This window comes from Lontra canadensis, unplaced genomic scaffold, assembly GCF_010015895.1.
Source record: "Lontra canadensis isolate GAN:19392208 unplaced genomic scaffold, GSC_riverotter_1.0 scaffold12, whole genome shotgun sequence".
NCBI lineage: Eukaryota > Metazoa > Chordata > Mammalia > Carnivora > Mustelidae > Lontra > Lontra canadensis.
The window spans coordinates 20,664,767-20,681,599 of record NW_022631006.1 but is presented as its reverse complement, the minus strand read 5'-3'; the positions used below and the strand labels follow the sequence as shown (position 1 = coordinate 20,681,599).

At 39.5% G+C, this 16,833-nt stretch overlaps 1 protein-coding gene across 3 annotated transcripts in view; it reads right to left on the bottom strand.

Moving 5' to 3' along the window:
• FSIP1 (fibrous sheath interacting protein 1) overlaps window positions 1-16,833 on the bottom strand; it is a 184,573-nt gene that overhangs the window by 133,856 nt on the left and 33,884 nt on the right. For all 3 annotated transcript variants that reach the window (XM_032856871.1, XM_032856873.1, XM_032856872.1), the window contains exons 6-8: window positions 12,784-12,882; window positions 10,180-10,304; window positions 7,347-7,457 (exon numbers count right to left, since the gene is read on the bottom strand). In XM_032856871.1, the coding sequence (XP_032712762.1) occupies window positions 7,347-7,457; window positions 10,180-10,304; window positions 12,784-12,882 (335 nt within the window). The remainder of the gene's footprint in view (window positions 1-7,346; window positions 7,458-10,179; window positions 10,305-12,783; window positions 12,883-16,833) is intronic.

Below are 16,833 nucleotides of genomic sequence, written 5' to 3'. Positions count from 1 at the left end.
AAATATACCTTTCAGACTACTACAGCAATGCTCATCACACACACACACCAAAACAATACCAAAATAAATAAATAAATAAATAAATAAATAACCCACAAAATTAATATTGGGATAGGGAAAGAAAAAAATTAAATGATGTATGGTTTCATTATCTGCCAAATCTGTATAAAGTATATCCTACATTTTGTAGGGGTTTTCCCTGTGGAATAAATCTCTTAGCCTCGCAGTTTGGTTCTTACAGCATGCTCATTTCTCCACTTTGAAAAAGTGGTTTCTGATATGTTGAATAGGAAGAAATCATGTTTCCCCCATAATGGACATGGTATTTTCAAGATCTGTCCCTGAAAGGTAACATAGGATCTATAAACACAGTTGTTTGTGTCCATGAGTTTAACTGGTCATCTAATTCCTTATTCAATGAATACTTGTTTAATAATGGGTTAAAGCGCATTCATAACGTTCATTCAGAAATCTTGTACTGAGCACCCACCATCCATAGGCATTACACTGGGCACTGGTCATTCAGTAAGAATCTCATAAGCTTTGCTCTCAAGGAGTTCTCAGTCTTTCGGCAGCAAAGATTTTAACAAGGTATGAAGAGTGCTGGTGAGCCCAAGGTGCCATGGGGATCAGTAAGGGTCAAAAACCTTTGTGGACATGAGGGAGCAGAGAGATAATGTGGTTGGAGAAGGCTTCCTGGAGGAAATAATCAATCTTCATCACATCTTAATCAAGGAAGCAACATGATTGGCTATGCATTTTAAAACGGGCTGGTGGGGTGCCTGGTGGCCCAGTTGGTTAAGCTCTGGACTCTTGATTTCAGCTCAGGTCATGGTCTCAGTGTGGTGGGATCGAGCCCCATGTTGGGCTCTGTGCTCAGCACAGAATCAGCTTGTCCCTCTTCCCTCTACTCCTCCCCCTGTGCACACATGCATGCTCTTTCTCACTCTAAATCTTTAAAACTGGAGCTGGTGAAGACAAGACTGGAAGCAGAAAATCCAGTTAAGATACAAAAGTCCAGGCACCTGGGTGGCTCAGTCAGTTGGGCAGCCAATTCTTGATTTGGGCTCAGGTCATGGTCTCAGGGTCCTGGGATCAAGTGTCGGGGAGTCTGCTCAAGGATTCTCTCTCTCTCTCTCCCCCTCTGTTGCTCCCCCCACTCACATTCACATGCATGAGCTCTCTTTCTCTCTCAAATAAATAAATCTTTAAATTTAAAAAAAGCAGAAGCCATAATCTAGAACTAAAGTGATGAGCACCTGAAAGAAGGAATACAGAACACAGGACAGATACCAGAGATAATTAGGGAATAGAATTTACAAAATCTGGAGATAATTTGATGGAAGAGTGAAAGGAGGAGCAAGGATCAAAGATAAAAAACAAAACCTGGATTCTGAGAACTAGGGGTATAGTGGTCATATTGACCAAGTGAGGGAATATAGAAGACATAATAGGTTCAAGGAGGAAAATGAATTCTGTTTGGGAACTTTTGATATTCACAGATGTCCCTAGGATATCCACAGATTATGTTAGGTAGTTAAATATATTTGAAGTTCAAGATAGAGACCTAGATTGGAAATAAGTATTATGGACTCACCCACATCTCTATGACGGCTTAAAACCTTGAACCATGGGAATGGATGAGGTTACCCAGAGAAACATGTAGCACAAGGACAGAAGAATCATGAAAACACTAAGAATAAAAGGGCAAATGGAGGGCAAGGAAGTTTAAAAATTTCATACACTTTGGTTCCATGACTCTAATACCAGAAATCAATCCCAAAGCGGTAACCACAAGAGATACATGCAAAAACTCACGCAGTACGAATTACATGTCTCGCCCTAACCCCAGCATCCAATCTCCCTTCCTGTTTCATTAAAACCAAACACTGCATGAGCCTTAGTAGGAAACAGGTCCCCAACAGACACCTCTTCTGCCTACCCTTGGCATCAGGAAGACAAGCAAATGACCCAGAATTAGCCAGTCAGAAGTCAACACCCTGGACTTTTGACTCTTGAGGGAAAGAGATACAAAGACGCAGGGGAAGTGAAACCATAATTAATGGCGATAGCAGTAATCTTGGGTTTACCAGTACTGGTAGCAGCAATCATCTAGTGGGGGTGACTGGTGGCTATGACACAACCCCTAACCAGCCTGTTTCTAAGGAGTTTCCATAGCCATGCTTCTGGGTACCCTGATACCTGCTGAACTTCCCACCAAGTCTGTGGGCTATACAACTCTCCCAATACATTTATTCTGTTCTTTCCACTGAAGTCCATCTCTGTTTCTTGCAACCCAGAACACTGACTTATATGTTTTTGCCATGTCATTTAGAATAAAGAATAATTACAAAAAGTCCAAATGTCTAAAAATAGGGAAAAGTGAAGAGATTGTAGTATATCCATACAAGGATATGATATATTAATAAACATTCTAAATACACTTGTGAGTTGGCAGTGAAAGTTATTATACATCATTATAAAAAATAGTATTTTGTCACAAATAAGAAACTCCCATTAATTTTTCCTAAATACAAGGGATATAAATACTATATGATCTAAATGAGAAATAATGAGTCACCAAATAATGAAACTATGGAATCAATGGCTAAATATTTGGGTGATAAATCCAAAATTTTTGTTTGAATGGAATTCTTTTTTAATGACACTGGAAATAAAAGAGAATGTCAGATTAAATTCAATAGAAATATAAATGTTTCTTGCATTTTTCTATCACAGAGGGAAATTATATGAAATATGTAGGAGATGGTATCGTGTTTTTCCGTCTAGCACCTTCTAGACACCCTTGCTAATGTGGGAAATTTGTAGCTTTCAGAAGTCTTGCTTCCCTAAGACAGAACCCAGAAAATGCTCTTCACCACCCTCCTTTACCGTGAGCGCTCAGTCTGGTAACCAAGGGTCTACAACCAAACCTTCACATTCAACACTGATTTAGATATGGGTAATTTGAGATACAATGCAAAACTCATTTTGCCAGTAGAGGCAGCTGGCTTTGGGGAGTGCCATTCATTACAAGTGTAAATTCCCCAAATAGAAAGAAATCTTCTAGGGGCTCCTGGCTGGCTCAGCAGGAGAAGCATGCAACTCTTGATCTCCGGGTTGTGAGTTCGAGCCCCATGCTGGGTGTAGAGATTACTTTAAAAAAATAAATTAGGGGCGCCTGGGTGGCTCAGTCAGTTAAGCATCTGTCTTCAGCTCATTCCAGGGTCCTGGGATTGAGTCCCACATTGGGCTCCCTCCTCAGCAGGGAGTCTGCTTGTTCCTCTCCCTCTGCCTTCCCCCATTTGTGCTCACTCACTCTCTCTCATTCTCACTGTCTCAAGTAAATAATCTTTTTTTAAAATAACTAAATATCTTTAAAAAAAAAAAGAAACCTTTTAAAAATTCTTAGTATCCTAGAGAGATTCAAGAGACTATCCCATTCTCACAATTAAACATGCCACTATGAAGAACCACCCAGGGCAGGAGTTCTGGGGAATTAAAACGTAATTACCACCCTAGTCACTCTCTTTTAGTTGCACAGTCATTTGTCAAAAATGGGAGGATGAGTTAGCACTCCAGAAAGAAAAAGACACACATAAGTGCCAAAGACTATAGCAAATTTGAGGAATTTGAAGAAGTTTGGTATGGTTTAAGATTATAGTAGATGCGGGATGCCTGGGTGGCTCAGTTGGTTAAGCGGCTGCCTTCGGCTCAGGTCATGATCCCAGCGTCCTGGGATCGAGTCCTACATTGGGCTCCTTGCTTGGCAGGGAGGCTGCTTCTCCCTCTGCCTCTGCCTGCCACTCTGTCTGCCTGTGCTCGCTCTCGCTTCTCTCTCTATGACAAAGAAATAAATAAAATCTTTAAAAAAAAATACCAACAATATTAAAAAAAAATAAATAAAAAGATTATAGTAGATGGGGTGCCATCTACCTTTGGCTTGGGTCATGGTGCCGGGGTCCTGCCTTGTTAAGATACAAGATTTTAGAGGGTAATTATTGAAGTTGAAAAAAATATAGACATTTTAATGTATTTTAAGAAATTGGGGGTTAGCAGCACCAGATCAGATATAAAATACTGAACTGAATCCTCAAACTATGAGAGGAAAAAGAGATGAAGTTAAGAAAACTAAATAAATCTAGGGACGCCCGCCTGGGTGGTTCTGTCAGTTGAGTGTCTGTCTTTGGCTTGGGTCATGAACCCTGGGTTCTGGGACCGAGTCCCACATCCAACTCTCAGCTTAGCAGGGAGCCTGCTTCTCCCTCTGCCTCTGCCTCCTGCTCCATCTGCTTGTGCTCTCTCTCTTTCTCTTTCTGTTAAATAAATGAATAAAATCTTAAAAAAAAAAAGAAAGAAAGAAAACAAAATAAATCTAATCAATGAAATAAAAAGATGGGGGGAAAAGGTCCAAACACTGTCAGAAGTCATAATATAAATGAATAAATTAAATATCCTCATTAAAATATTAAGAATAAGGAAATAACAACAAAAGATAAAGAAACAAAGACAACAGCAATAACAAAAATCCAGCTATATGGTATTTGTAAGTAATCTACCTAAAAATAAAAGTAAAGGATAGAAGAGAGTTAAAAATAAAGAGAGGGACAAGACACAAATACTAACCAAGATAAAACATAAAAGGCAATATTTAATAATAAAAATTCACTGTTAAATCCTTTCTGGGTACATAAGGAAGATCTACCATGCCACAGTTTGGAACCCAGAGAATCAATGGCTAGCAGCTTGCCTAACTTCTTAATAATGAAACCAGGAATGAGATGCAGGTCCCTTAAGTCCTACTGTTTAAAAAAAAAAAAAAAAAAAAGTCTTATTGTTATCTTAACTTTTGTTAATAAAATTAATTACCACAAATTCTAAAGCTAAAATATTTCCAGATTCTGTGAGAAGTTAGCAGTTTGCTTTACCTACTTCTCGCCTCTGCTTCAGAGAACATACCAGCTGTTCTGAGGCTTCACTATCTATCCTCTGCCTTGTCAAGGGATGGATCTCCCCAGGCAATCTCGCCAGCCCCAGACACAGCAACACTTTCCTACATTCCTAGACACAGCCCCCACTGGGCCTGCAACTTCTCAGGAAAGAACATTTCCAAGGTTGTAGTCTGTGACGTATGTAGATTTGTCTGTGATTTGGGGTGAGGGTGGTGGGGTAGCAACTTTGTTTGCCTACACAGGACATTTTTAAATGAAATTAGCTGTCAACATCTAAAAGTATTAAAAGTATTTCCCACAGAAAATCTGAATTTCTAGCTTCTCTTGATACATTGGAGTATCCAGACAGCCCTGGGCTGAGATTTCCAGCCTCAGCCGCCAGCTGAGGAGGAATGAGAGCCTCGGAGGCCTGGCACGCCCTCCCCCACTGGTCACAGGTACTGTTGCTCACACACAGCCTGTGTCCCTACAGCAAAAACGACCCTCTGCACCTACTTATCTGAGGCCGGTCTAGTTGTAGAACCTGAGACAGGGATTCTTGCTCGAGTGACTTTCTGAAGGCGCGCTCCCAGGAGAAGCCATGTGAGGGAAGCAGGCAAGGACAAGGGAAACACAACCAGGCAAGGATGTGGCCTCAGCTGACCCCTGGGGAAGCTCTGGAGGACACACTGCTCCACAGACCCAAGCCTGTCTTGACTCAGGAGGGGATGGGAATGGAGAGGGGGAGCTACTCTAGGCTGTTCGGCTCCCATTTAACACAAGGCCAGACTCCAGGGAAGGAGGCAGCTATGTGGCCTTGACACAGGGTAGGGGGATGGAGGCACAGAAGGTACCAGGTAAAAGGGATCTGGGCAGGATGCCAGCAGCCTTCACTCCATCATGCCTCTATTAAATATACAGAAATAAAACTAGGTTACAGGACTAGGGGCTTCAAGATACCCAGGAGAATGCATTTCTTTGTAGAAGTAAAGGATACTGCTGGAAGTTTAGTAGGCAAACAAGAGCAAATGCTAAGCCACTTCCCTGCTCGTGGGACCAGCCCACACCCTATAAACCCCACACTTGAACCCCGGACTGCATGCTATTCCCCTCCTTGGACGCTTCAGGGACCTGGATACTCAAGGTGGAAGCAGGATGTTATTCTTTAGGGTTACTGAAGATGACACCAAAATATCCTGGAGCCAGCTTAGGGATAATAATAAATGTCCAAAATAAAAGGACACAGAGAAACACATAGATACGTCATCAGTGACTAAGCCCTCTTACATCTCAGGTAGAGGTTATTATGATTGCTAACATGTAGTCACTCTCACAGTGACATCACATAATCCTCTGAGAGTTGATAATGAATTGGCCAAAAATAAATCTGAAAAATTCAATCAACATCATTTTGTAAAACAGGATTTTTTTAAATATTGTCCCATAATTTGAAGATGTACTCAGATTTGTGATAAGAAGTCAGTAATATGATAAAAAATAAAAATTAAGAAGTGTAGAGGCCTCCCATCCAAGTACCAAACTGGCCCAACCCTGTTTAGCTTCCAAGACCAGACAAGATTAGGCATGGTTTGCAAAGTGGATGGAGCTGGAGAGTATTACATACACTAAGTGAAATAATTCAGAAAAAGACAAATACCATATGATCTCACTCATAGGTGGAATTTAAGAAACAAAACAAATGAACATAGGGATGGAAAAAAGATAGAGGCAAGCCATAAAACAGATTCTTAACAATAGAGAACAAACTGAGGGTTGAGGGAGGGATTGTGGTTTAAATAGGTGATGGGGGGGGGGGGGGCCTGGGTGACTCAGTGGGTTAAAGCCTCTGCCTTCAGCTCAGGTCATGATCCCAAGGTCCTGGGATTGAGCCCCGCATCGGGCTCTCTGCAAATCGGGGAGCCTGCTTCCCCTTCTCTCTCTCTCTACCTGCCTCTCTGCCTACTTGTGATCTCTGTCAAATAAATAAATAAAATCTTTAAACAGGTGATGGGGATTAAGGAGGGCACCAGCTGCTGCGGTGAGCCACAGGTGTTGGGTATTGTATGTAAGTGATGAATCACTGAGCCCTTCACCTGAAACTAATATTACACACAGTTAATTAACTGGAATTTAAATAAAAAGTTGAGGGACGCCTAAGTGGCTCAGTCAATTAAGTTGCTGCCTTCAGCTCAAGTCATGATCCCAGAGGCCTGGGATCAAGTCCCACATCAGGCTCCCTGCTCAGTGAGGATCCTGCCTCTCCCTCTTCCCTCTTCCCTCTGCCTGCTGCTCCCTCTGCTTGTGCTCGCTCTCTGTCAAATAAATAAATTTCTTCCCAAAATAATAAATAATCAAAACTACAGAAAAAAAAAAAAGATGAAGCATAGAGGTCATTGAATATTAGAGCTTACATACCTCAGGACAGGGCAGCCCCGAATCTCTGTCATCTAAGTCCTTCAAAAGTTCGATCAGCCTTTTCCTCTCTGTATCCATCATAACCACTGGCTTCCCTGAATCCTTGGCCAACTACGGAATGTTTTAATAAAAAATAGTAAATACTCCAGACAATTCATAGTTCAGGAAAATAAAAATGGGAACTGAGCCTTCTATAGCACAGATACACTCGGGCAAAATCTTTGAGATTAGGCATTTTTCATTTGCGAGGTAGTTTTCTTTGATGCCAAATTTTTGCTCCAAGCAAAGATACTCCTGCTCTAAGCAGGCCCTCGTGTTAGCCATTTTAACAAACATTTTATTTAAAATATAAGATAAAACAAACATGGGTAGTTGGCAAACCTCCCTTTATTTATCAATGTAATAATATATTGAGATATTTGGAAAGAAGCTCTTGCCACTTCCTATGTGACATGTATCTACCAAATGAAATTGCTCTTATTTTTTTAATGTGATTTTATTTGTAATTATTTGAAGCTTTATCACATAACTTGCAAATTTGTGCCGATGATATATCTCAACTTTAATCCTTCTAATGAATTGATAAGAGCACCATGACCAATCACGCATATATGGTAATTCTACAGTTAGGTTTTCAAAAAGCTGTTTAAAAGACAATCCTGAATTATAACTTCGTCTGACTTAGTGAGGAATTCAGAAGACACGTTTGCTACCACGTCCTGTCACACTATCCTAAAAGTTTCTTACGTTATAGATCATCCATAAAATGTGAAAAGCGTTAAATATTCTTGATTTAATATTGCACATAAACCACATGAAAATGCCTTTCATTAAGCAAAAGGCAACATTTTAGATGCAGGGAATTTTAATTAAATTGGCAGAGGTAAGACCAAAAAGAGAAAGTGGACAATGCCAGCTTGTCTTCAGCCCTTGCCTTTACCAGGCTAATGAACATGACGTGAAACACAGCTGAGTATTGCTGTTCTGTAGGATAGTAAAGGGATTTCCTCAATATTTAAATAAACGTAACATTTATATAAATCAAAATAGAAAACCCATCTCCCAAGGTTTAGAGATGGCATTTACCGTCTCTGAGAAAAGTCGAACATTACCAATCGATTCCAATCATCTCTCTAGAAGGGGAAAACAGTGACAGCACTTGCTGAACCAGAATTACTATAGAAGTTCAAAAAGCTAATCAGATACATTTAACCACAAGCCAATCTTATTTCAATGAGGACTGTCCAAAAGGAATACTCCATCAGCCATCCACGATCTGAGTTCTGGTGTATGAAATCAATGGAAATACGGTACACACAGAGGAAGTCATGAGACATTCTTGTTTTGTAATAGATAAGGCAGGGATCAACTATGGTTTCTTGGAAGCTATTGACTCTGCCCTTTTCTAATTGAGTCTGCTCCTGTCTTCCTAATGCAAGCGAAGATCAGTTTTGTTCCAGGGATGTGCTTCTTGGGATTCTCCAAATTCTCCATTGGTGTCTCCTCTCCCCAGGCGATGCCTTTGTTCTTGGTGGCATCCAAGTAAGAAAATCCATGGGCCTGCCCTGTGTTTTGCCCAAACAGACCATGGAGATCTGGCCCAGTCTTGTGCTTCCCTCCCTTCCCCACTGTAGGGCACTGGGCACACTTCTGAACAAAACTCTTCTTGTCCTTCTCAACATCACCCATTTCAAAACTGCTCTTCCATCGCACCCAAAACAAAGGTGCCTGCTTGCAAGCCAGACATCCTGACCGCTCCTAAATGAACTTGCCTTTACGTTTCCAAACCATTATATCAGGACTTTGAATAAAGAGTCAGCTACTATTGTTAAAAAGGGAAAAGGGAAATCCATGGTGGGGCTGGCTCTGAGAAAAACACTACCACTCTTGGAAAATTAAGTAAATCAACATGGGCCAGTGCAAAGAGATCAAGCTGGAGAAGGTTTCCTTCAGATCAGAGGGACATGAAGAGAAAACGCGGGAGTCCCAGAGGCCAACCCTGTCATTGGCACGTTGACCCATGAATCCAATCTGCCTGGAAATGACATGCCAGCTGTGGAAGGAGCATCAGGTTTGAACTGTGAGGAACTATTTAACTCTCCCCTCTTGTGAATAACTTCACACTCACCTAGTAACTCATCTGGTAATAGCCTGGGTGGTTTGTCACAAGCCTTCTGTCCACTGCACCTACATTTCTTGCTGTACATTAATTAATCAGCATTCTGGTCTAATAGAGGAGCCCTTTTGCCCTGGGTTAGTCTGCCTTGAGGACATACTAAGACAGGCTGTAGGGTCTGTAAGACCAAGGCTGAGCCCTTGACGCAAGGAGCGAATCAAGGCAAGTGACAAGTGGGCTTCCTGGAGGCTCAGCTAACTGGAGAGGGAAAGGGGCAGACAACCTGTTGGCCTCTCCAGCTCTGCCAGGAGCATTTTCCTTGCAAATTTCTAAATACACCAACTATAAACTCAGCCTCCTTACTTTAAAAGGCCAATTTTACTAATATGCAATTTAAAATCTGGGAAACACTGTCTGAAGCTATCATCTAAACAAATGTGTTTCAAACTGCAGGAACCAGGTTCCTTTCTGGGTAGTGAAACAAACGTACCAAACAGCAGCTAGCATTTTTAAAGGGGGTAAAATAAGGTAGGATGGAATAAAAAATAGCGAAGTGAAGTAATGGTCCATAGAACTTTTCTTCAGTTATATACACTGTTTCAATTACATATACATATATCATGATCAAAAAAGTATTTAAAGACCATGAACACAACTATTTTCATTTCATAACTCATTTAATCTTACATATTGATTTCTAAACTTGTAAGTACATACCTCAATGTTTCTTCTGATAAAATCCTGGCTGTGTTTACCCCTGAGCTCAGTCTTTTCTGTATTTGAGAAATGTTTCTTTTCTGCTTTGATCAATGACTCGTTTCCTCCCACATCATAGGTAAAATCTAATATTTAAAAAGTTCAAAATTTTTCATGATTACAATTGTCCATTATGCTAAAATTTTAAATTAAAATTACATTAAGCATACATTAAATATATAAGAAATAAAGCAAGCATTGAAATATATAAGCATACATTAAAATATATAAGAAAAAAAAGCACATATAGAAAAACTTCTAAATTCCAAATCCAGAAACTTAATACATACGAAGATTTATTCTTATGGATAAAGAAGATGTGATACACATACACACAGACACTAGAATATTACTCAACCATGAAAAAGAGAAAGATCTTGCCATTTGTGACAGCATGGGTAAACGCAAAGGGTATTATGCTAATTGAAATGAGTCAGACTGAGGAAGATAATTACCATATGATTTCACACTTAGGTGGAATCTAAAAAGGAAAACAAATGATAAATAAAGAAACAAACGGCAGAATCATACTTATAAATACAGAGAACAAAGTGATGGTTCCCAGAGGGGAGGAGAGTGGGGAGATGGGCAAAATGCATAAAGGGCAGTGACAGATCCAAGCTTCCAGTTAGGGAATGACTAAATCACAAGGATGAAAGGCACAGCATAAGGAATATAGTCAATGGTATCATAATAGTGTCACATGGTGACCAAGGAGCTACACTTACAGTGAGCATAGATTAAAAAGAGGCCCGAGTCAACTTCTGAGTTGTTCAGACCCTGGGTGCTCAAAACAGGGTAAGAAAAATACTTACAGACTCTTATTCCCTACATTAAATAGCTTGTTTTCACTGTGGTCACATTTAAAGCATTTAAAACAAGATCATGTGACTGCTTCTTTAAAGCTCTAAAAACTCTTAAATGACAAATGGAGTTCCCACCCTACAAAAGAGGATAAACTGCGACATTAAAGTCCAAAAGGGAAAAACAACAGTCAGCAGCTCACTCCAGACAAGGTTTACTTAAAAGTTATCTTTGTTTTATAAGAGGGGGTATAACAATAAGGATTAAGTGAGCTAGTCATTTGGTATATTTATAGCTAGTTGTCAAAGATTCAATTCAAATTTAATAATTAAACAATATATTTTGATAACAATAGCTGCAAAGAACCAGGAAAAGGGTAAGATCTCTGGATGTAAATTCTTTTCAAACAAAAATAAATTTGGGTAAGAAAAAAGTTTCACTCAAATTTAAGTTACAAGTTTCTAGGCAAATCAATCTGTATTTTATCATTGGGATTTTATTTCTTTTAATAGGTCACATTTTTTAGTCAACTACCAACAGTTAAAGTATGAGTTTTGGTGAGTGGCCTCCTTAAATCTAAAATATACAACATTTTCCCCATAATCCAAGTTGTGTAATAGTCTTTTAAGCTGAAATATGAAGTTTATTCATTCAGTTTAAGTTTCATATATTCAAACAATACAACTTTAAAATAACTCAAATTAAATGCATTCATGTCTACATTTAAAACAGTTTCTTAGGGACGCCTGGGTGGCTCAGTTGGTTACGCATCTGCCTTCAGCTCAGGTGATGATCCCAGGGTCCTGGGATCCCTTCCCACGTTGCGCTCCCTGCTCCACAGGGAGTCTGCTTCTCTCTCTGCCCCTTCCCCCACTCATTCTCCCATTTTCTCTCACTCTCGTGCTCTCTCCCTCTCAAATAAATATAAATAAATTAGTTAATTAATTAATTAATTGTAGTAAAAAACACTGGGTTGTCTGGTTAGAACCATCTCACTAGAAAGGTCCTCTCCTCTTCACCCGGGTGGTGACCAACAGTAGAAGCTGCCGCTTTCCTATATTAACACCAGCTCTTGCCCAGTTGGAGGAGTCGGTTGGACCAGCGGTAGGCACCTAACCCAACCTGGATCAGTTGTTGTCTTTTCCACAATTTTTTTTAAAGATTTTATTTATTTATTTGACAGAGAGAGATCACAAGCAGGCAGAGAGGCAGGCAGAGAGAGAGGAGGAAGCAGGCTCCCTGCTGAGCAGAGAGCCCGATGCGGGGCTCGATCCCAGGACCCTGAGATCATGACCCGAGCCGAAGGCAATGGCTTAACCCGCTGAGCCACCCAGGTGCCCCTCTTTTCCACAATTTTGAAAGTGAGTCTCCCTCTCATGACTAAACACAGAATATGCTCTTGGGAATCAAAAAAAGCTGTCTACCCCCAGGATTATTTCTATAATTTTTTTTTTTTTTTTTTGGCTTAAGCTAGTTTTCTAGCTTAAGTTACTTAAGTTACTTAAGAAAAGCCAGCTTTTCTTTAACTCTTCATTATATAAAATTTAAATATCCAAAAATAGAAAGAATAGTATTATAAACCCTCAACAACTAACTTCAACAATGATTAACTTGTGACCAATTTTGTTTCATCTAGAACCTTAACTTTTGTTTACCTACCTCTGGATTAAATCACATCAGATCATTTCATCTGTGAATATTTCTGCATATAGCTAGTATTTTCTTGTGACAATAGGCTAAAACACACAAATTAAAACATACCTTGATTGACTTTCTGTATACGGTTTTCATATTCTTCTGGAGGGACTTGAGTGTGAAACACTGAGAAAAAGGTGTCTTCATGCTCATAGGGACAAGGATCTACCAATTTAAAAAATCGCTTGTTTAATACACAAAATAAGTAAGTTGCCTACACGAACAGTTGTTTAAAAGGAAGATCTAACATTCTCCACAATATTCCTCAATCCCCTCCACATACACATTTCTTAAGATGTCACTTCCAGGTAGAAATGATAATCATCTTTATACACAGCCGCTGAAACAAACAGCAGAAAATCAAGATAGTCAAAAAGCATTTCCCTAGGACTTCTATGCAAAGAGAATGTACAAGGGTATCCTAAAATATCACATTAACTCTCTGGAGTTAATGTATCCAAATTCCAACATCCATAATACAGAGAATATGCACACTGAATAACCTTGTATTTTTCTTTTTTTTTCTTTTAGATCCCCAAATAAAGATTTCAGATATATGGTCATTAAGATAAAAACATACATTTGGATGAGAAAATTAGGAGACTCTAAGCAGTTAGCTTTCTTTCTTTTGGGATAGCTTTGGGATTTGTGCTCTTGGGCTAATACCCATAAAGAAATAAGGAAATTGTGTTTTTTTCAACTCTTCTTCTTTCAGTGTAATTGATTTTATTTTCTCCCATTAGTTAATGTAGATGCTCTATATCTGCAAGAAACTGCTAACATAAACAAGTATCCTTTCCTTCTAAGTCTCTAGGTCTTAACACAAGAGACTCTATCTCTGAAACAAACCTTGGTTCAAGCACCCTCTTAAAGATGATACAGGCAAAGGAAGTTGGCAGAAGATACATTCCCCCCCCACACACACAAATATCACCCAATTCAAAACATACAACATCTGAGGGTAAAAAGAAATGTATCAATTCCAGTTCCCTAACTTGGAATTCAAAACAATGGAGCATCATTGGGACTAACATTACAATGTTAATCCTGTATAATCTTTGATGAGTTAATCTAGCAAATCAGTGTTGGAAGCCTTGGGTGGGAGAGGAGTAAGCTACTTTTGTGTAAAAGACAGAAAGGTTTAAAGTTCTTTTCAGGTGACAATATACTTATTTTTGATCATATAACTCCTTCTTATTGTCAATTTTGTTCACTTTTACACAGAAGCACCTAGAAAGACACAAGGATATGAAACCTTGCAATACTAAAAACTGTTACAGCAAAGTGATATTTGGAGATAATTTTCACCTAAGGGTTTTTCCTAAGCTAAACTTCCTCTTGTGATCCTGTGGCTGTTCACCAGTGGTGTCAGTGGTATTCTGTATACTCCGAACCTCAGATGGAAGATGGGCACAGCTTAGAGCAAAAGGCCTCACAGCTCAGCTTTGAGCTTAAGGACAACAGTTTTGAAAGTCAGTTATTCAACTGCAGGAGCTTAACTCCTCAAGAGAAAAGAAAAAGCATTTTCTGAATTTCCAAAGTCCTCCTTTAGAAAACTCTTCCTTACAATAAAACAAAAACAAAACGGATTACTATAGAAGAAGTAATGGAATTAGAAAATAGTCAGTGGGTAACCATCATCATAATAACTGATTCATGTAAGAATCATCCATTGATGGTAAAAGTAGTGGGTGAAAATTTGAGGAATGATACAATAGCTTCATAGTACCTCCCCACAAGATGACTTACTCAGTACAAAGGGAAAGCTAGTACCTTTACAGTGGAGAAACCTGACAGACACCACCTTAACCAAGTGATCAAGGTTCACCTCACCAGTTATGAGACAATCAACCTCACGTACTTTCTGATAGGATCCACCGAGGACACAGTGGGATTCCTGCCAAAAATGCATAACCTGAACCTAATCTTATGGAAATAGAAACGAACCAGACTGGGGAACGGTCTACAAAACATGAAGCCTAGAGTCTTCAAAAATGCCAGTGTCATAAAATACAAAGAATGACTAAAGAGACATGACAATGCAGTGCAATACAGGACCAGTTTTCTTTTGATCTACCAATTTTTTCTTGATAGAAAGGATTTTAGTAGGACAATTGGCCAAATATGAAGAAAGCCTGTAGACTGGACAATAGTAGTGAATCGATGTTGATTTCCTGACTTGTGCGTGTGTGCGCATGCACACAGGCAAGTGTTCTTGTGTGAAGAAGGAGATAGAGGGGACACACATGTAGAGAGACAGAGGCGAATGTGGCAACATGTTAGCACTTAGAGAATCTGGATAAAGGGCTTTTGAAAATTCTTTGCGCTTTTCTTGAAACTTTATCTGAAATTATATCAAAATTAAATGTAATAGGAAATTTTAAAAGATTCCTCTCCTCACTACAAATATTTGTGTGAGGACCAAAAAAATCTCTCTTCAGAGATCAAGAGTCAGAGTTTGAAGGACTGAGCACACTTTAAGATTTTATTTATTTATCTGACAGACAGAGATTACAAATAGCCGGAGAGGCAGGCAGAGAGAGAGTGGAGGCAGAAGGCTCCCCACTGAGCAGAAGCCTGATGTGGGGCTTGATCCCAGGACCCTGGGATCATAACCTGAGCCGAAGGCAGAGGCCTCCCAGGTGCCCCCCGAGCACATTTTAAATAAAAGTCTTAAAGGAGAAACATTGGGATGGGATTTAAATTGTTTCCTGCCAACTAAGGAAGAAACTAAAGCCCATCCCAGACAGTGAAGAAGGATCTAGAACAGCATCAGAGGAAATAAGGTTAGAGTAGACATGAGTGACCCAAGTGGGAGGCTGCTCCCTGATACAGATTCCCTTGAAGGTAGATGACATCCCAAAATTGGATTGAAACCCCCAAAGAAAATGAGGAAACCCAGAGCAGAGTGGGCTCTGCCTCACTAAATATCTGGAACTCTGCAAGGAGACTCCACATACAGTGCTCCACACTTACATGTGATAGCTGCAAGGCAGCAATGGCAGTGAGCCATGTTTAGAGGGAGACAGGGCCTGAAATTCACCCTCTGCATGCTCACTCTCTCTCTCTCTACTTCCCTCTCTCTCTTACACTAATACACACACACACACAAACACACACACACACACATACATACCATAGTTCTTCATGGCTGGCCTACAGCATCGAGATCTAGAAGTTCTTAACCCTATGAACTACATGAAGCCCTCCCCCATGACACATCATGATGCCAACCCAAAATGCACATATCCAAATGTCCCCGAGAATTGAGAACCATTCTACTAGACTCTAATTTCAATAAATTCAAAATATCAAAGCAATATTATTTCTATATTAGCTTTTAAAATATAGGGCTTATAAAAAATTCTGGAGAACAAGGGAAAGTCACCCTAATTTTCCAATTAACTATTAGATCAATAAGAAAATAAGAAGAAAAAAAAGAAAAGAACACAATAACAATGTATAAAGAACAGTGATAACACCACATACAAAAGAATGCACTTTAGAGATAAAGCTATATTTGGAAATAAATTCATAACACTGCTGCTTTTATCATATTGTTATAGACCAAACTGCATCCCCCCAAAATGTATATGTTGAAGCCCTAACCTCCAGTGTGCCTGTGTTGAAGACAGGGCCTTTAAGGAGATAATCAAAGCTAAATAAGGTCGCTGGGTGGGGCCCTGGTCTAATAGAATTTGTGGCCTTATAAGAAAAGGGAAAGACACCAGAGATATCTTTATCCCTTTCCCCACTTCCCTTGGCACAGAGAAAAGGTCATGAGGACACAGGGAGAAGGTGGACATCTGCAAGCTGGGAAGAGAGACCTCACCGAAAAAAGAATTTTCCAGCACACTGATCTTGGACTTCTAACCTCCAGAGCTATGAGAAAATAAATTTCTGCTTGTTAAGCCACACAACCTGCGGTATTTTTTTTTTTTTTATGACAGCCCTAGCAGACTAAGATACATATTTTACTAGAAAATGAAATGAGCTTAACTAATTTAACTGAAGAAGCTAGAGAAAACAATAACAAGGTCAAGAAAAGAAATAATTTTTAAAAAAGCTAAAATGAGCAAAGAAATTCAAAACTGGCTCTTGAACATATAAAAAGAA